The 19,452-nt window shown below is 38.6% G+C and overlaps 6 protein-coding genes and 1 long non-coding RNA gene across 8 annotated transcripts in view; 5 read left to right on the top strand and 2 right to left on the bottom strand.

Annotated features, from left to right (window-relative positions):
• The window catches only part of LOC120416701 (centrosomal protein of 135 kDa), a 59,666-nt gene extending 50,016 nt beyond the window's left edge, over nucleotides 1-9,650 (bottom strand). Inside the window, exons 1-2 of the mRNA XM_039578517.2 lie at nucleotides 9,334-9,650; nucleotides 8,810-9,265 (exon numbers count right to left, since the gene is read on the bottom strand). Coding sequence (XP_039434451.2) covers nucleotides 8,810-9,265; nucleotides 9,334-9,504 — 627 coding nt within the window. The 5' untranslated portion in view covers nucleotides 9,505-9,650. The remainder of the gene's footprint in view (nucleotides 1-8,809; nucleotides 9,266-9,333) is intronic.
• Nucleotides 3,031-5,019, top strand: LOC120416677 (luciferin sulfotransferase-like). Its single transcript, XM_039578496.2, has 4 exons — nucleotides 3,031-3,421; nucleotides 3,480-3,934; nucleotides 4,167-4,260; nucleotides 4,848-5,019. The coding sequence occupies exons 1-4, from the start codon at nucleotides 3,081-3,083 to the stop codon at nucleotides 4,966-4,968; spliced, it is 1,011 nt and encodes a 336-aa protein (XP_039434430.1). The 5' UTR covers nucleotides 3,031-3,080; the 3' UTR covers nucleotides 4,969-5,019.
• On the top strand, nucleotides 5,422-6,744 carry LOC120416680 (luciferin sulfotransferase-like). Its single transcript, XM_039578499.2, has 5 exons — nucleotides 5,422-5,617; nucleotides 5,680-5,859; nucleotides 5,918-6,269; nucleotides 6,333-6,526; nucleotides 6,587-6,744. The coding sequence occupies exons 1-5, from the start codon at nucleotides 5,460-5,462 to the stop codon at nucleotides 6,708-6,710; spliced, it is 1,008 nt and encodes a 335-aa protein (XP_039434433.1). The 5' UTR covers nucleotides 5,422-5,459; the 3' UTR covers nucleotides 6,711-6,744.
• On the top strand, nucleotides 7,122-8,789 carry LOC120416678 (luciferin sulfotransferase-like). Its single transcript, XM_039578497.2, has 5 exons — nucleotides 7,122-7,315; nucleotides 7,369-7,548; nucleotides 7,603-7,954; nucleotides 8,011-8,204; nucleotides 8,265-8,789. The coding sequence occupies exons 1-5, from the start codon at nucleotides 7,158-7,160 to the stop codon at nucleotides 8,386-8,388; spliced, it is 1,008 nt and encodes a 335-aa protein (XP_039434431.1). The 5' UTR covers nucleotides 7,122-7,157; the 3' UTR covers nucleotides 8,389-8,789.
• Nucleotides 9,651-10,813: 1,163 nt separating the features above from the next.
• On the top strand, nucleotides 10,814-11,632 carry LOC120416690 (uncharacterized). Its single transcript, XR_005605375.2, has 4 exons — nucleotides 10,814-10,863; nucleotides 11,049-11,114; nucleotides 11,297-11,351; nucleotides 11,536-11,632. It is a non-coding gene; the product is annotated as an uncharacterized LOC120416690 (long non-coding RNA).
• Nucleotides 11,633-11,684: 52 nt separating this feature from the next.
• LOC120416689 (ATPase WRNIP1-like) lies at nucleotides 11,685-13,618 on the bottom strand. The gene is made up of 2 exons (XM_039578506.2): nucleotides 12,529-13,618; nucleotides 11,685-12,467 (listed from the first exon to the last, which is right to left on the bottom strand). The coding sequence occupies exons 1-2, from the start codon at nucleotides 13,491-13,493 to the stop codon at nucleotides 11,771-11,773; spliced, it is 1,662 nt and encodes a 553-aa protein (XP_039434440.1). The 5' UTR covers nucleotides 13,494-13,618; the 3' UTR covers nucleotides 11,685-11,770.
• A 3,364-nt stretch (nucleotides 13,619-16,982) lies between these two features.
• The window catches only part of LOC120416712 (sarcolemmal membrane-associated protein-like), a 51,216-nt gene continuing 48,746 nt past the window's right edge, over nucleotides 16,983-19,452 (top strand). Inside the window, exons 1-2 of one of the 2 annotated variants that reach the window (XM_039578534.2) lie at nucleotides 16,983-17,194; nucleotides 17,508-18,184. The gene's annotated coding sequence lies outside the window, so the exon portion shown is untranslated. Of the gene's footprint in view, nucleotides 18,185-19,452 lie in introns of both variants that reach the window. The other variant, XM_039578533.2, reaches the window with a different exon arrangement.

Below are 19,452 nucleotides of genomic sequence, written 5' to 3'. Positions count from 1 at the left end.
ATGGTCCAATTTTAATGTTAGGAAAATAATCATTTGTAAAATGTTCAGATCTATTCGAAAAAAAAATTGAATTTTTTAAATCAAGACTAACGTTTCAAAAGGGCGAAATATTCAATTCAGTCCTGACTCGATTATACGAAGTTTCGATTATCCGAAGGTGTGCACACAATATGTTTTAATATTTATTTTATTTTCTTATTTTAAACATTAAATTCGAGTTTTGTGACCCCATTTTAGTTTGATTGCCTTTTACCATACCAAACACATTTTGGCCGCCATCTTGGATAAAAAAATTCTAAATAACTTTAGAGTAGTTTGTAGGTCAAACTTAACCTCAAAAATAAAATAAAAAATTGAAAAAAAAATTTCGTGATTCGATTATCCGAACATTTGATTATCCGAAGTGAATTTTGTCCAAGTCCTTCGGATAATCGAGTCTGGACTGTATTACATTTTTAGACTCGATTATCCGAATGCCTTGGGTAAATGTATGATCAATTATTATGTTAAAAGTAAAAAAATGAAAAAAAACACGATAAAATTTGTTTTGTTCGTGTTTCGTTTTCGAGTTCAGCCATTTTCAGAAAAAATCCCTCAATTTTCAATCCATGATTGATCCGATTTTTGATGTTAAAAAGTGAATCCATGTGAAATTTTCTCAACCTTTTGAAAAAAAAATCGGATAAAACGAATTTTTGGCCCTTTTGAAATGTTAGTAAATATTTTGAAAAAAACACAAATTACTTTTTCAAAAAAAGAATTTTCTGAAAATTTTGAAAACTACCACGAATTAAAAAAAAGTCAAGGCCCTACAGTTCAGCAGCTAAAATTTTGAAAAAAAAGAAAATATTTTTTTCATTTTTTTTTCCTAAAAAATTTGAAAAGTGCCGCGAATTTAAAATAAAGCTAACAATACTTTCAGAAACAAAACCAATAATTTGACGTTCAGTACCTCTCGGTATTACTTAATTGGCAGGAAAAACGTTATGAGCAATTCTCTACCAAAACCGGAAATGGATTTTATTTGAATTTTTTGATTTGGTTCAAACTTTGTGGGGGCCTTCTCTATGACCAAAGAAGCCATTTTGCATCATTAGTTTGTCCATATAAATTTCCATACAAATTTGGCAGCTGTTCATACAAAAATGGTACGTAAATATTCGAAAATCTGTAACTTTTGAAGGAATTTTTTGATCAATTTGGTGTCTTCGGCAAAGTTGTAGGTATTGTTAAGGGTGCACAGCAACGAAGGAAGTTGTTGTCTTCTTATTCCAAAATTGTCAAACTTACGGACCCAATCCTGCAACAATGTGATTGTAAAAATAGTCAAACTTTGTTGTAAACTACTTTGTGGACAGTACTTTAGGGGATGAATAGAAAAATTATTTCGATAGTACCCGTAGTTTTGAAGATACTAAAATGTCTGTGACAAAAATCTGGGTGCAAAAGTTCAGGTTGATGTGCACCGTTAAGGACTATTTAGAAAAAAATAGGTACACGAAAAAAAAAATTTCCCGATTTTTTTATTAACTTTTTTTCCAAAAACTCAAATTCCCAAAATACGTATTTTTTTAATTTTTGAGATTTTTTGATATGTTTTAGGGGACAAAAATCCGCAACTTTTGAGCTATAGAGAAACATGGTCAAAAAATCTGCCGCCGAGTTATGATTTTTTGAAAAACTGGTGATTTTTGGAAAAAATCGAAATTTCATACATAAAAATTTTTTGACCTCATTTTTTTATGCAAAATTGAATTTGCAATCGAAAATTACTTTACAGATTTTTTGATAAAGGGCCCCGTTTTCAAGATATAGCCACCGAAGGTTTGATTTCAGCGAAATATTTGCAGTTTTTCGATTTTTAAAAATAGTGACCATGAGTGACCATTTCTAAATTTTTTTTTTTGAAAAGTTCAGAAAATTTGCTATAAAATTGTCTAAGAGACATTGAAGATTGGACCTCTGGTTGTTGAGATACAGCGGCTTAAAGAAAAAGAATCACGAAAATTGAAGTTTTCTAAGTCTCACCCAAACAGCCCACCATTTTCTAATGACGATATCTCAGCAATTAATGGTTCAATTTTCAATGTTAATACATGAAACATTCGTGAAATTTTTCGATCTTTTCGAAAAAAATATTTTGAAAAAAATTAAATCAAGACTAACATTTTAAAAGGGCCAAACATTGAATATTATGCCCATTTAAAATGCTAGTATTGATTTAAATTTTTTTTCTAAATAGTCCTTAACAATACCTACAACTTTGCCGAATACACCAAATTGATCAAAAAATTCCTTCAAAAGTTACAGATTTTCGAATATTTACGTACCATTTTTGTATGAACGGCTGCCAAATTTGTATGGAAATTTATATGGACAAACTAATGATGCAAAATGGCTTCTTTGGTCATAGGGAAGGCCCCCACAAAGTTTGAGCCAAATCAAAAAATACAAAAAATAAAAATGGTCGAAATCGGCCGGTTTTGTAGAGAATTGCTCTTATGCAACGCTTTTCCAGTTACGTCTATGGCATAACTACTTTTACTTTTTTACTATCCAACAATGTTCTTTGTCGCTCTGGTCATGTCTGTAACATAGCCACCTGCACAATTTGTTGCTCATCTTTGGCCTGAGTTCTTATGTTTCGACTTACTAAAACTGTATTTTTTTATTTAAATTTCCTAATACTCAAAAAGCGGTTATCAACACAAACTTAATTATTCAACACTGAAAGTTGTTTTTTCCCTAAAAGAAAAACGGTTTTGTTTAAGTAATTTAAGGAAAAAATGCAATTTAACTCGACCTCCATTATAACCCAATCCAAATTAGAAAGCCAAGTTATTATAGCCTGAAGAAATTTTACATTTTCACATTCTACTCACGTCTCAATAAATAAGCAAAATCGATTCTAGTTCACTTGCCTCTAGGCACTCATCTCAACACCAGCACTGTGCAGCAAGTGGTGAGTGCAAACTGCATTCGCGACATAAAAACTGCAACTTGCAGAAGGAGAAACCGCGGCTCATGTTATTCTATCGCCGATCGTAGTTGCGTGCAGATGTTTTCTCTCTATTCCGACCATGTTCCACTTTGAAAAGCTCGCCAACGAAACGCTCGACCGGATCGAGTGCCCTGGAACGGAACACCACTACCGGGTTACGCGACCCGGTGGATATCCGGATGAGGCACCGGGCTTTCTCAGGGACCGAGGTTCGTCGAGGTTCAGCGTGATGATCGAGACGTACTTGCCGCTGGCCGAGCGGGTTCGAACCTTCCAGGTGTTCGAGGACGACGTTTGGGTGGTGACCTTTCCCAAGTGTGGCACGACCTGGACGCAGGAAATGGTTTGGCTGCTGAACAACGGACTCAACTTTGAGCGCGCCAAGAAGCTGTCGCTGGACGAGCGATTCCCGTTTCTGGAGTGAGTATGAACCGTTAGAGAAGTGATGAAGGTTGGTTAAAAGCAACCGGTTATTCAGGCTAACCGGGGCTTTGACCCTGTACGGAGGGGACACCGTAACGGACGTCGAGCGGCTACCCCGGCCACGTCACATCAAGTCGCACCTGCCGGCAATGCTGCTGCCGGACGCCGTCTGGACCGTGCGACCAAAGATCATCTACGTCTCGCGTGGGCCCAAGGATGCCGCTACCTCGTTCTATCATCACTACCGGAACATTGTCGGTTACGACGGACCCCGGGAGGACTTTTTCAACGCCTTTCTGAGTGACAACTTGATCTACGCGCCGTTCGGGGGCCATGCTGCGGACTATTGGAAGTTGCGCGACGAACGCAATGTGCTGTTTTTGAGCTACGAGCAAATGAAACGTGATCTGAAGAAAGTGATTGCGAAAACGGCTGCCTTCTTGGGGAAATCGTACAACGGGCAGCAAATTGCAGCACTAGAGCAGCACTTGTCGGTCGAGTCGATGCGTGGTAAGTGCAATGACTTTTAAACGATGGGTTCTTAGGAAACCTGTTTAGTTTGTGGTTGAGAATTGTGTAAATTTTGCACAATATAAACTAACTTGAAATTGAATTAAAACATTAACTTTCAAAATTTACAAAATTTAAAATTTGTGAAAAGGAAATGTTCTATCAAATAAACCTGTCATATTTGTTTAAAATAGTTCCATTTTTTTCAAATTCGGATTTTTTTTTCTTTCAGCGAACAAATCATGCAACATGGATAACTTAGTCCAGTGGGCACGAAAAACCAACTACAGTTACGAAAGGAAAAGGAATGATGCTAACCAGTTTCAGTAAGATGCTTTTGAACAATTCTCCCGAAAGCCGAAAATTGATTCATATATGTATTTATTCATTTGGCTAAAACTTTATTGGGGCTTCTCTAAGACCAAAGGGCAATTTGCACCATACAAGATGTGAATATTCAAAAAAATCCTTTCTCGGGAAGAAATGTTTTGATAGATTAATTGTCTTTAGTAAGTTGTTGGTTATGATAAGGACAATAATTATTCAGAAAAAAATACAGTGTGGACTCGATTATCCGAAGTCTCGATTATCCGAAATTTCGATTATCCAAAGATTCGATTATCCGAAGCCTCGATTATCGTAAGTTTCGATCAATCGAAGCCTCAATTATCCGAAGTTTTAAATAAAATTTCGGATAATCAAAAATACGATAAAAATATTAGAAATTCGATTATCCGAAGAATTATGAGAATTCGGATAATCGAATCATGAACAACATTTTTTTTTTTCGTCGTAGAGAAACTCTAACAAAGTTGATGCAAAATAAAAATATTCATGAAATCCGACGATTTTGGAGAGAATTGTTTTTTAACCTTTTTCTACCATTTGATGCAATGCTACGCTCTAATTTCAGATTCATTCGCAGCGGAAAGATAAACTCCTTCGAACAGGACATGAGCGAAGACTATGTGAGCCGATTTGATGAGTACGAGAAGACGATTACCGAGGGAAGTGATTTCAAGTTTGACTTTTAAACTGAGAGTGATAAAGTATAAGATAAAACAAATGTCTCAAGTTATTCTTTATCACACTGTGACTCTTCAATCCAATCAAGTTGAACGAACTGGTTCACCTCGATAACGTTCCGCTATATTGTAGTGTAAACCGTGGAAGATAAGAGAGAAATTGCGATAGTTGCTTGTGCGTGAAGCATCCCTGTTAAGCGCACAGCAGAAGATAACACCTCAATTAATCTGGACGCTGCTGCACTGCCGGTCAATGAACAAGACGCGATCATGGCCAATTGCAGCTGATTGGAGAATTGTAATTTCAGTGCAGTGCAAGGGGGGTTAGTTTGTTCTTTTATATAGTATTTTTTTGCAAGTTAAAATATAAATTAGTTCCAAGAAAGCTTAACAAAGATAGATAAAATGATTTGCATAATGATAACAAGATAGTAAATAGTTTGCGAAAATTAAACCAAGTCCACAGCTAAGCCTATTAGTATCAAACCAACCACTGCACAATGAGCTACGAGTACAGCGAAATCACCGATCCCACCTATCTGGCGACTCGCCAGGAACGAAACGAGCCCGACTACGTCTTAGTGAGACCAACGGACTGTTCCCAGGTTCCCATCCGGGATCCAAACTGGAAGTCAAAGCCAACTGTGCTGACATCTGTGTAATACTTATAAGTTAATTCATTTTAGTTTGATTTGGATGATTAGCATAATTTCCTTTCAGTTTCAAAAACATTGATTCCGCGCTGAAAAAGTTTCAAGTCCTACCGGACGATGTATGGGTGGCGTCGTATCCGAAAAGTGGAACCACTTGGTGCCAGGAGATGGTCTGGTTGATCTGTAACGATCTGGACTACCAGCGAGCGGCCGATGTCAACTTGGTGGAGCGATTTCCTTCCATGAAGTGAGGAATCTGTTTGATACGTGATGATTCTCAAGATAACTCTGTAGTTCATTGACAGATTGAGCGGACTATTTAGTCGTCCTGACGACCATCGTCCTTTTAAAGAAGTGCTGGAGATGCCTAGACCACGGTTCATCAAAACCCATCTGCACGTTGGACTACTTCCGGAAGCGATTTGGACGGTGAAGCCAAAGATTGTGTACGTCCATCGGAACCCCAAATCGGTCGCAGTGTCCTTCTACCATCATTCGGCGTCGTTCACCGGATATAAAGGAACGCTGGAGGATTTCACCCGCTCATTCATGCGAGATTTGCAACTCTACTCCCCCTACCATGAGCACGTTATCGAGTACAGCCAGCTGAGTCACCTGGATAACGTGCTAGTTTTAAAGTACGAAGACATGAAGCAGGTATCAACGGACTAATCGGACTATCAACAATTCACGATAAATACAAATATTCTTAAATTACAGGACCTACTTCCAGTTCTGAGAAGAGTCTGCACATTTTTCAACAAGCGCTTCAGTGACGAACAGTTGGCAACTTTGTCCAAACATCTATCCTTCGAATCAATGAAGGACAATCCGGCGGTTAACTTTAGCCGAATGGTGAATCCGCGGACTGGTTTGAAGGTACCATCAATGGATGCTCTTCCTGAGAATCAACGGTAAGAAATGGTGTAAATTGAAACAAATTTTCAAAATACTTAAACAAGGTTACGTTACAGATTTATGCGCAAAGGAAAAGCGACCAGTTACAAAGAGGAACTTTCTTTGGAACTGCAGACAGAGATCGATGAATGGACACGAAATAAGATAAAATTCTCTGAACATCTTAAACTATTCGTATAATCCAAGGATATTAAATTAACCTAAATTAATTATAATAACAAAAGTGTTTTTAAATCAATTGGTCCTTTCTAATGGATCTTAATAATAGAAAAAAAAAAACATTACCAACACTTCGAAACATCTGAAAATTTCAACAGGGGCAGCTTACAAATACCAACGCACGAACTAGTTACAGGCAGGGACTAGTGGACTACCTCTTTGCTTTGTCGTCATCCCCTTGGTTCGTCACCAAATCTTCGTTAAGGTAATTTCCCATTAGAATTTCATATGAGTTGTTTGGTTTTTCGCTTCGGTCTACACAAAAGTGAGCATCTCTAGACTCTCTGCTCACTTATTGTTAAACTGCTGCGCACCCTCCCTTATCTTGTCGACAGCTACAACTACAACCACGACAAATTCAGACAAATTTACTACAATCCTGCTCAGTACCAAACTAGCCAGCACACGATGAGCTTCGAGTACAGTGAAATTACAGATCCCATTTATCTTGCGACTCGGCAGGAACGCAACGAGCCAAACTATGTCCTAGTGAGGCCTACGGATTGCTCCAAGATTCCCATCCGGGATTCTAGCTGGAAGCCGAAACCAAGCTGTCTTACAGAAGCGTAATACGTCATAATGTGAGGTGATTGTTATAAAAAGTATCTCTTTCGTGCAGTTTCAAATCGCTTGACAACGATTTACGAAAGCTGGAGATTCTTCCGGACGATGTTTGGGTGGCGTCGTATCCGAAAAGTGGAACTACCTGGTGCCAGGAGATGGTTTGGCTGATCTGCAACGACTTGAACTACGAACGAGCAGCGGAAGTCGATTTGATGCAGCGATTTCCTTCCATAAGGTGAGAAAACCTCGTATCATTAGCTAATCCAGTGCTAATTTATCAATTCCCCAGCATAAGCGGACTCTTTAGTCACCCCGGTAAGCATCGTCCTTTCAAAACAGTTCGGGAAATGCCCTTACCACGGTTCATAAAGACTCACGTGCCCGTGGGACTTCTTCCGGAAGCAATTTGGACTGTAAAACCAAAGATTGTGTACGTCCATCGGAATCCCAAATCGGTCGCAGTGTCCTTCTATCATCATTCAGCTTCGTTCACCGGATACAAGGGAACGCTGGAGGATTTCACCCGCTCATTCATGCGAGACCTTCAGCTCTACTCTCCCTACCATGAGCACGTTATCGAGTACAACCAGCTGAGTCACCTTGATAACGTGCTAGTTTTAAAGTATGAAGATATGAAGCAGGTATCAACGATCTAAACCGACTGTCAACAATCCATATAATTAAAATTACGTTGCAGGACTTACTTCCAGTTCTAAGAAGAGTTTGCAAATTTTTCAACAAGTGCTACAGCGACGAGCAGTTGGCAACTTTGTCCAAACATCTATCCTTCGAATCAATGAAGGACAATCCGGCGGTTAACTTTAGCCGAATGGTGGATCCGCGAACCGGTTTCAGGATACCTTCAATGGATGCTCTTCCAGAGAATAAACGGTAAGGAATTGGCATAAAATTTGACAACTTTTTAAGTAAAAATATTTTTAAATGTTACAGATTCATGCGCAAAGGAAAAGCAGACAGTTACAAGGAGGAACTTTCACTGGAACTGCAAAAAGAGATCGAAGAATGGACTCATGATAAGGTTAAATCCCCGGAACAACTTAAACTATTCCTGTAATCCTAGGATATTCAAAATAATTCAACAAAAATCATAAAAGTGTTTAACTTTAACTGAGTTAGTTATTAGATATAAGCATGGATATTTTACAAATTTGTATTATTTTGTGTACCAATATCCAATCGGACTGATCGGGTCGTTGCATTTCTCAGTGGGTGGTAGCGTTCATAACTCGTCCAACGAAGAATATACAGGTTTCCATCATCAAGGATTACTGACCAGTCTGAGTGTAATAACCAGAATTACTAGAAATATGTCACGGATTACTTTTGATTTCCCAAAATTACTTGAAATTACCAGAAACCACTCGGAATTACACAAAATTAAAATTAAAGGTTTCCATACAAAGTCCTTTAAATAACCGAGTCTGGACTGAATAATATTTACTTGTTTACCAACAGTTACTAAAACACGCACTAACCTGCTTCTTGTACGCGTCGATGACCTCCTCCTGGTTCTTGGTTTCCGCCTGCAGTCGCTCAATCTCGTGCAGCACGTCCGTCTTCCGCGGCTGATTGCACGGACAGTGACACTTGCTGTCCTGGGCCTGGGCGTCGCAACACTTGGGCGGCTGATAGTACCCTGCCCTTACGGTCGACACAAACGGTTTCCGCTGCATGTTTACACCATTCTTGCGCGATTTACTGTCCGCCGAGTGCAGCAGTTCCCGAATCTTTGCCTCGGCCTGCAAACATCGCTCGTCGAGCTGTTTTTTGTCCGTTTGAAGCACGCGCACGCGACACTTGAGCTCGGTGTTGGCGAGCACGAACTTGTCCCGCTGCTTAACCAGCTCCAGATGCAGGCCGTTCACTTCGGACAGGAGGCGCGAGTTGTCACACTTGTACGGTTCCACGCCGAGCTCCCAGGCCACTTTTTCCTGTTGACAGAATTGAATTCAAAAATCAAACCAAAAACCGTCGATTGCTTCGATTGTGCTGCTCTCACCTGCATAAGTTGCTCGATCTGCTGCTTGGAGGATTTTAGCTTCTCTGATGTTTTGATTAAATCGGACAGAATTGCGGACACGATTCCGATGGCACCGAGCGGAAGTGGGTGATTGAACCCAAGGATGTCCAATCGCTTGCGCAGGTCGGCGTGCAGCGTGTCGATGTCCATTTTGGGAAGGAATTATAATCTTAGCTAAATTTAACACACAAATTAATCTGAAAAATCAACAAATTGGGCCATTTTAACACGATTTTCGCGACGGAACCGACGGAACAGAATATCCGCGAACGGGTTAGCAACGGTTTTCTCGGATTTGTGTACAAATTTTGACGTTTGGGTGTAAACAAATCGACTGCGAGACCGCGCGCAGCAGTGTTGCCAGAACGGTGGATTTAGCGTAAAAACAGTTTGTACACAGTAATAAAATCTGCTAATATTTTTATTTATTTCAATATACAATAACCCTTTGTACGACCACAAAGGTTTTAAATGGTTTTTTAAATTATATTAAAACAAATTTCGCGACCCTTCTTGACAGAAAAAAATCCTGCTGGACAGCTCGAAAAAATGTTGCCATTTTTTTTTTTTCATTACAATGAATAAAAATGACCAGACATGATTTTTAATTGTGTTTTTAACCGTACAACGTACGGTAAACGTTGTTTATAAAAATTTTCCTAGCTTTAGGACCCTATTGTTACTTTGTTCTTCGAGCATTATGTAACCCAGTGGGCATTCCAAAAACCTATTTTTTGGGCATTTATTGTGACAGCTCGTTTGACACAGATTCTTTTCACCACACCACCGAGAATAAATTCACCTCAAAATCTTTTTCCTTCAACAAGTTTGCTTCACTCGTCCATTTCTATTTCAACTACAGGAGAAGACGGTCGCACAAAAATTAATTTATAAAAATAGTCTGATCTTTTACAAATTGTTATCGAGGCTGTTGAAAGCATTTAAATTTGATCAATAATGTGACTAATTTGCATAGGCTGCATTCTGCAGCAGCTTTGAAATGTGAAACTTCGATTTTCCAAGGGTTTGGAGATGACCACGTGGAAAACACTGGACTCTTCATCAGAATCTGCTTGGTAAGTTAGTTGCAAGTTAAGTTCATGTTATTTTGAGAGTTATTACCATGATGATTCAATTTAATTTTCTTCACGTTGTATGAATACCGTTGATTATACTAGCGTCTGACGAACCACTTCCGGTTCCCCCAAGAAATGCTTCCTTGATTTGTAGGTTATGTTTCATGGTTTGCTTTCTCCTCTCGTTCATAGGTTACTTCGATGAATCGGAGGAATTAGGTTTTACACCGTGACGTCATTTGACAGCTCGTGTGCACTGTTTACATGGTCTTCGTCGATTGTCGACGAATTTCCCCGAACAAAATCGACGACCGCATCGAACTGTGCTAAGTCCATGTAAACAGTGCACTCCTTTCTAACCTCCAAATCGAGTCAGCGCAAAACCTAATGGCGGCAAAATTGTTCCATTTGACCAACATGATTTCAATTTGAGGTAAGAATTTTAAAATTAAATCATTAAAATAGCTTTAGATTTCACTGATGATAAAAATCCTTAACAATTTATGAATCCTATGATTCAACAACGATGCACCACTATCTGAAATGTTGAAATATTTTTACATCGCTTATTAAAATTTTTCAATAGTTGCTAACAAATGCTTTTTTTTTGTTTTACAGAAATGGTTCAACCTGCTTTTTTCCAATACGAATTTCACTGTCTTTTAATTAACGATAACAAAACAGGTAAGATTTCGTTTTTCTTAAGCTCAAATTTCTCAGACTTTTTGATGATAAAAATCCTTACCAATTAAATGAATCCCAATGATTCAACAACGATGCACCACTATCTGAGACCAATCCTTTTAAACCATATTAAATTAAAATTAGGACACAAATTTTAACCAATTTTTGTTTGCTTTTTTCAGAATCTCGAATGGGATCTGGCAACTTTGAAGGAGCAGGGAAATGAACACACAAAAGGTTGGTATTCAATAATTAATCAATTTCTTATCATCTTCTTCATGATGATAACAATCCTTAACCCTTTATGAATTTATTCATGATTCGACAATTTTATGCACCACTATCTGATGCTAACTAAAGAAATGTCGAATTTGATTGCTGTTCGAATGTTTAACTGATTTTAATGTTCTATTCTTTTCAGGTGCCTGTCCTCTTCCAGAGAAGGTGTTGGTGTTTGCAAGTTTTGATTTAGCACGACAATAAAAATGTTTAAAAAAAATGCTTCCTTGGACTTTTATAATTAATGATTTCCGAAAAGGTCAGATTTAGGAACTTAATCAAAAAGCAACATTTGGTTAGGAAACGTAAATCAACTTTAATAACTCCTTAGTATTACAAATAATCATAGTCAACGTAACTTAAAACACACCGCAGTCCTACTCCGAGAAATAGTTCTCATCCTCCAGCCCTTCCGGCATGTACACCAACCCGGACTGGTCCTTGTGCAGCAGGTTGTACCCCGCCCCGTACTTCATGTCCTTCATCAGCTTCGTGGTGGCGTTCCGCAGATGCATCGGCACTCCCGGCATCGGTCCCTTCACCTCCTTGAGCGCGGCCTTGCACCGACCAAATGCGTTGTAAACCTCCCGACTTTTGGGCGCCCTCGCGAGGTAAACGGCACAATGCGCAATGATGCAGTCCGCTTCGGGCATTCCGACGGCTTGGACCGCCGCCAGCGTCGAAGTGGCCACCGTGAGGGCGTTCGTGTCCGCGATACCAATGTCTTCGCTCGCCATCCGGATCATCCGCCGAACGAGATAGCGCGGATCTTCGCCGGATTCCAACATCCGGGTGCACCAGTACAGGGCAGCGTTGTCGTCCGAGGCGCGAACAGACTTGTGCAGCGCGGAGATCAGCTCGTAATGCTGGTCGCCTTTGCGATCGTACAGCAGGTGCGACTTTTTGATCCCTTCCTGGATTTCGTCCAGCGAAATCAGTTTGAGGGCGCTGCCTTCCTGCTCCTGGCGGGCGGCCACCGTGTTGAGGGCGAGCTGCAGACTGTTGAGGCCGATACGGGCATCGCCGTCGCAAACCTCCGCCAGCCAGCGGATCGTCTCCGAGCTGATCATCATTCTGGAAGTAGTTTAAAAATATTTGAAAAAGTCGACTTAAAAAGCCTTGAAAAATGTCTAACCTTGGAATAAACGGAAGCTTGCCAATGTCCGGGGTCTGGTTGTTATTCTCAAACATGACCGTCTCGTACTGTGGCAGGGCACGCTCGAGGATCTTCACCATCGGTTCCACCGCAAGCTTCTCCAGCACAATCACCCGACATCGACTGAGCAGCGCGGAGTTCAAGCTGAACGAAGGGTTCTCCGTGGTGGCCCCCAACAGCGTCACCGTTCCGCTCTCCACGTGTGGCAGAAAGATGTCCTGCTGGAGCTTGTTGAACCGGTGAATCTCGTCCATAAACAGAATCGTCTTCCGCTTGAACTTCAGCTCATTTTTGGCCACTTTGACCGCTTCTTTCACATCGTTGACTCCGCTCATCGTGGCCGAAAGCTTCACAAATCGCATATTTTCGTGTTTCTTACAATGTGCCGCAATTATGTGAGCCAACGTGGTCTTGCCACACCCAGGCGGCCCCCAGAAAATCATACTCGGAATGCTGTTACTCTCAAACAACGTCCTCAAAACCGTATTCTTCCCAATAATCTGCTCCTGACCAATGTAATCCGTCAACTCCACCGGCCGCATCTTCTCCGCCAGCGGCACCTGTGAATCTTCCTTCTCCACCACCTTAACCTTCCGCCTCTGCTCCTGCTCCTCCTCATCCGACAAATCTATAATCGCCCGCTCCATGTCCTCGACCGTCCGCACCGAAGAACTCCCCACCACCTCCTCAACCTTGCTCCTCTTTGAAGCCACCGACGGACTCTTCTCGAAAATGCTGTAACTCCGCTTGGCCTGCACCTGGTTCTGGCTGTTCTTCAGCTCCTTCGACGACGACGACGACGTAACTCCGGCGCCGTTTTCCGTTGAGTTCAAAAACAAGCACCGGTCCACGTGCGGCTCGATTTCCTCCACCGTGAACAGCTTGTCGCACACCGGGCAGACCGCCTTCGCGCTGGACGACGACGGCTGCGGTTCGTCGGACATTCTGCTAGGACTGGGATCAAATTTAGGGCAAAACTTTTCCTGGATTTTCACGAAAATGTGACCGAACGGGCGGGAGTGCGCGAAATTGCGTTGTTGATCAACAGGAGATGAGCGCGCGATGACAAAATAATTATTTGCATCAGGCGCGAGAAAAACAAACAAAGCTGGCTGGGTTGCCAGAGTTGTGGAAGCGTGCCGCTGATGTAAAATCTGGACTAGAGTTTGGAAAGAACGTAATCGCTAAAAAAAAAGTTTGTACGCAACTCGCAAAAAACGCAAAACTCCAAAAATATAAAAAAGGTAAAGAAAATTGGCTATGAAAAGATTTGTCTCACTATATGTGAAACATAGTTAAAAAGGAACAAACACGGAAAGTGGCGTTTGACGTTTCTTTACGCGGTAATTTTTCTATTCGATACATAAAATTATAAACTCAAAATTATCTCGTAAGGAAATTTTTGAAAAGTAATGAAATTTTTAAAATTAATAAATAATTAATCATTATTTTTTTGAAAAATTCCAAAAATCTAAAATCTATATATTCTGTTGTTGAAAAAAATCATAACATGAGAAAATAAAACATGTAAAAAATCTAAATTGGGTCCTAAAATGAAGCTTAGATTGCTGATATTATTGTTTACAGCGATACAGCTTATTTTTCTGAGTACAATGACCCTTTGTACGATCACAAAGAGTTTAAAATGGATTTTTAAATCAATTTTGAAAAATTAACCTCGCGGTTCTTCTTGACAGAAAAGTTCCTACTTGACAGCTCGTTCCAAAAGGACCATAGTTGATCCATCGAAAAAATGTTGTCTTGTCAAAAAAAATTGCATTAAAATGAAAAAAAGTGATCAGAAATGGTTTTTGATCGTGTTTTTTACCGTTGTACATAAAAATTGACTTAGGGCTTTAGTACCCAATTCAAAAAATTTAAATATTCTAAATTTTTAAACTATCAGAAAAAAACAATAAATGTTCTACAAAACCGGAGAAAATCCACTTTTTCATGAAATTCTAACACGTAGCTTTATGGGAGGGACAAATTTGACATGCGTTTTTCTCGGCTTGCTGTTTTTACATATGGGACGGAGTCGATTAGAGCGGCAGTACAAAATCAAAACCCAAAAAAATCTAAAATATCAAAACAGGCAAATTCCAAAAACCTTTAAAAACCTAAAATTTCAACAATCTAACATTTTCAAAGTCCAAAATTATATAATTCCTATAATTGAATATTTCAAAAATTTATACATTCTATTATTAAAAAAATATAAAATAAGAAAATCCAAAAAATTAAATAATAAAGAAATAAAAAGTCAAAGTCAAAAAAAAAAAATATACAAATATTTAGAAACTAATTACTCCAAAATTCAAACATAAAAAAAACAAATGATTCTCAAATTCCAGAATATAAAAATTCAAAAATTTAAGAGTTGAACTCAAACCAAAAATTCAAAAATGTATGATCTTTTGTTTAAATTTTGAAAATTTCAAATATCAAAAAAACACAAAATTTTGAAATCAAAGCTTTCAAAGGGTTTAAATTTTTAACGTTTTAACAAGTTTATTAAATTAAAAAAAAAAATAAGTTAAATAAAACATAAAAAACTATAATTCTAAAATTAATGATTCATATGATGAATCTAAATGATGGATTCAAATAATTCAAAATTAAAAGTTCAAATATTGAAAAATCACGAAATTTTCAATTAAATTTATTACAAAATGATGAATTTAAATTAAACAACTTTAAATTTATATATTTAAAAATTTCTAATTTCAAAATTTCATAATATCAAAAATTCAATTTAAAAATTAAAACAAAATCAAAAATAAATACAAAAATTCCAAAATTTATACAAAAGCTTAAAAATTCCAGTAAATTTCAAAATTCAAAATTTTTATGGTTCGAATATTTATAAATTTTGTTACTGAAAAAATCATAAAATGAGAAAATTTATAACATTACAAATATCGAAACAAAACAAAAATCAACGTTCAAATAATAAGATATTTAAATGTTTAAAAATTCTATGTTAATAATTCATTAACTCAAAAAAATCGAAACTTCAAAAATTCAAAATAGAAAAAATCATCCAAAAATAAATAAAATCATAAAATTTGAAAGTCATACATAAAGAGAATTTAAGAATTTAGGAGTTTAAGAATTTAAGAATTTTGAAGATTTTAAATTTTTTCATTGCAACCAAAACAATGTAATTGTGCCAGTGTGGAGATGTTAACAAGCAGTCTGACCTAAAAACTTCAGAGGATTCAGAATAAAATTCTGAAAATGATTCTGAAACTTCCTCCCTGGTTCAGCACCACTGAACTTCATCAATTAGCCGAAGTTGACACTTTGGATGTTATGTCCAATAAGATAATTGATGCATTTCGACAGAAATCATTGCAGTCTTCAGCTGCATTGATCCGCTCTTTATATAGTTTATAAGTTAGTTTTAAGGTATCCCTATTCCCTTTTGTACATGTAGGACCTCCTACATTTGAAATCACTGAATAGCGAAAGCTACAATATTTCATAAATAAATGAAAGTTGCTAGTATTTAAAATTGAGGTGAAAAGTCATCGATTGTGATTGGACACTCAATAATATTTTAACTGAATGAATGGACATGGAAGAAAAAAATCTGAATAAATATAAATTAAAAAAAAGCAGTCTGTCCTGCTCACGTCAGTGAATGCTCAAATTTAACATGAACTGGTTAGTTTGCTTTTTAAAAAAAAAAATCTACATTGCTCGGGTGAGTTTTCAAAAAGCCGTAAGAGCCATCGTGACCTCCGGCACTAATTTTCGTTTTTCTCCAAATTGAAACAATATTTCATTTGTTTTATGTTTAGGGCGATTGAAGGACGTGTAGATGAACAATCACAAGCATGTTTGAAATTGGTTTTTTGTAAGTAGGTCGAATACCGATGCAAAAAGAACTTCGTTTACCAATGGCTCTTACGTCTTTTTGAAAACTAATCCGAGATTGGCTCATTTACATTTGGTACGTTCGATTGAAGAGCCGGTGCGGCACTGAGTGCCGCACTCGTCGGTGTCAGTTTTGGTTCAATCGAACGTCATTTGTCAGTGCGCGTGGAACTCGCATGAAACTGAAAAAATATCGAGTGCGGCACTAGAGTTTCAGTTCCAAGATGGCGGCGAAACTCGTGCGGAACTAGCGCGAGTTTCTTCAAAGAAACACTTTGGCAGCTCTGAGTGCGGCACTCAGTGTGGCACTAGCCATCAAACGAACGTACCAATTGTTTTGCTTGAACTTTTTAAAGTCCATTCCATGTTTCAACCACAAACTATTACCCCACTGGGCAATCTCCCATCAACGACACTCGATTTTTTCATAGACCGGCTTTGGGCATTGATGCTCTTTGACAGCTGTCACCGTTTTGACAGTCTCCCTTCCACCACCATTCGTCGTCTCTCGCGTAGTTTCTTTTGTGCTTTGCTGCTGTCCACCCTCAATTTAGAGTGTAAAATCGTAGTAGCTTTTCATTGCGCGAATCTTTCAAACCCGATTTTGTGTCTCCCCGCTGCGGTCAGTGCCTCTCGGGAACCTGTGCGAGCGTCCGGATTATTCGTCAAGATTAGTTTTTTTGGTTGGTGGTCTCGCGTATTCGATGGTTACCGTTGGATAAAGAGTGTCTGGAGCTGGAGTAGTCTGCGGGTTTTTTAAAAGGTTCGTCGAAGAAAGGATTTTTTTTGTTTTTTTTCTCCCCCGACATCCGCGCCTTCCGAAATCCGAACGGACCACTATTACTGTGGCCATCGTCGTCGCCGTGTGACCCCTCCGGAAGCGCCCCTGCAATTGGTTGACCAATTGCTCACGCACCAGGAATAGAACCCAGTTTTATTTTTTTCGTCGATTGCGAAACCATACTCGGGTTGAACGGGGTTGAAAAAAGAGGAGAGAAAAATTATCCGTCGTTCCTCCTCCTGCCTGCTGCTGCTGGGTCGAAATGCTAATGGTGTCTCTTCTAATGCATCCACAGTTTGGTGAATTTTGACAGGAAAAAGCGAAATTTGCACTGCACCCGCAGGAAACAGGAAACGGAAGTGTCACGAAAGTCAATGTCCCGCAATCATCCGAGTAGGCTGTGAGCAAATTGGATCCCCGAAAGAAGAAAGAAAAAAAAGTCGACACAAATCGGTTTCCAAGGTGAAGGAAGGGAACCAGAAGAGAAGGGGGTTTGTGAAAAAAAAATAAAAAAAGTTCTTCAAATTGTGGCCAAAGTGAAAGGAAGTGGCAGTGAGTTGTGGGAGGCAAAACCACCAGCTTCAAGTGCAACGACGACGACGAGATGTGCTGAACGGCCAAAAGTTCTCGCTTTTTGAGAGTGCTTCTTGAGTTTAGAGTGCGAGCAAATAAATTGGAGGAAAAAAGAATTAGGAAGCGAAAAACGTCATCGACCCGAAACAGCCGTGTTCGCCTACTTTGTTTTGGATATCGAATTACTACAACAACGGAACGAAGGAGCCTTCGCAGGTGAATGTCGTCGAAACGGAAAGGATAACCGCAACGCAACACACACCGCGAGAGAAAGACCTGTCGGAGAAGTAACGGAACTCCGGAACGGCTCCCCTTCTCCAGGTGTGGTGTCGAAACCATCGAGTCCCATCTCTCCCGCCCACGCACCCACCCCACCGATCATCGCGGTGATCAGTTCAGGTAATTTTGGAAATTTATGCGGTGCATTTTTTTTTGCTACGTTATTGATTGCATACAAATATGTAACTAAATTTTTGAATATTTATTATAATAAATTATAAATTATTGCGATTTTTTTTTAAATGGTTCAGTAAACATTTTATTCCGGTTTCTTGTTTATTTTTGGTACATAGTATTTTCAAAACTAATAATTGCAAAACAACTATACTGCCCATGTTCGCATAAATGTCCCATATGCAAAAACAGCAAGCTGAGAAAAACGCATTTGAAGTTTGTCCCATACATAAGGCTACGTGTTAAGTTTTCGCCAAAAAACTTAATTTCCTCCTGATTTCTAGAACAAAGTACTGGATGTTATAGGCTCTTTTGAAAGAGCACACGATCTTGAACCAAACTGCATCAATAACTCGAAATTGATGAAAATGCATATGGGACATTTATGCGATCAGGGGCAGTATACTGGTATAAAATGCATAACAAAAATATTTTAAAACTATTTTTTTTCTGCGTTTAACCTACTGTATCAGTTTTCCATTTACAGAAATTTAAAAAAAAAACATGAAATGAAATTTGCAATTGCATTACCATCAAATTAAAAAAAGCACTTTAACCCTCTACCACTCTAGTAATTTGTAATTTGATTGTTTATTCGTGGCAAGAGCCTTTTAGTTTACAACTTGTTATGATATTATAGTTGACTCTCTGGTTGTCAATATCCAAAGGACCACTCGATGAAAAAAAGAGCTTCACACCCAACCTTTGGATAGGTTCAAGACAACTTGCCATGTAGAACAGACAACATTCACAAAAGGAATGTTTTTGCAGAGGAAATGAAATCGAAGCGACCATCGAGGAAGGCTGCCATCGAGCTAGAGATAATTTCGAGAAAAGGAGAACATCAAAGGATGCAATTTGAAGGAATTGAAAAAACCGTCGACAGATGGAGAGATTTTAGAATCGACATTAAAAGACATTTTTTTTCGGAAATGAAATTGCCTGGATTTGACATTTTCTGAAATAAACAATAACCAGAAAATATTATTTTTATATTTTTCCTCAAAATTGTTATTTTTTTATAATTTTAAACTTAATTTTAAACCTTCCTTGTCATGTTAACAGTGATATTGAGCAATTCTCTGAGATTTCGGTCATTCGATTTTTTTTGTATTTTTTTAATCCGGCTGAATCTTTTTTGGTGCCTGCGGTATGCTCAAAGAAGCAATTTTGCATCATTAGTTTGTCCATATAATTTTCCATACAAATTTGGC

The sequence above is a fragment of the Culex pipiens genome, chromosome 2 (genome assembly GCF_016801865.2).
Source record: "Culex pipiens pallens isolate TS chromosome 2, TS_CPP_V2, whole genome shotgun sequence".
Lineage (NCBI taxonomy): Eukaryota > Metazoa > Arthropoda > Insecta > Diptera > Culicidae > Culex > Culex pipiens.
The sequence above is the reverse complement of the archived record's forward strand: the minus strand, read 5'-3'. Positions and strand labels throughout refer to the sequence as shown.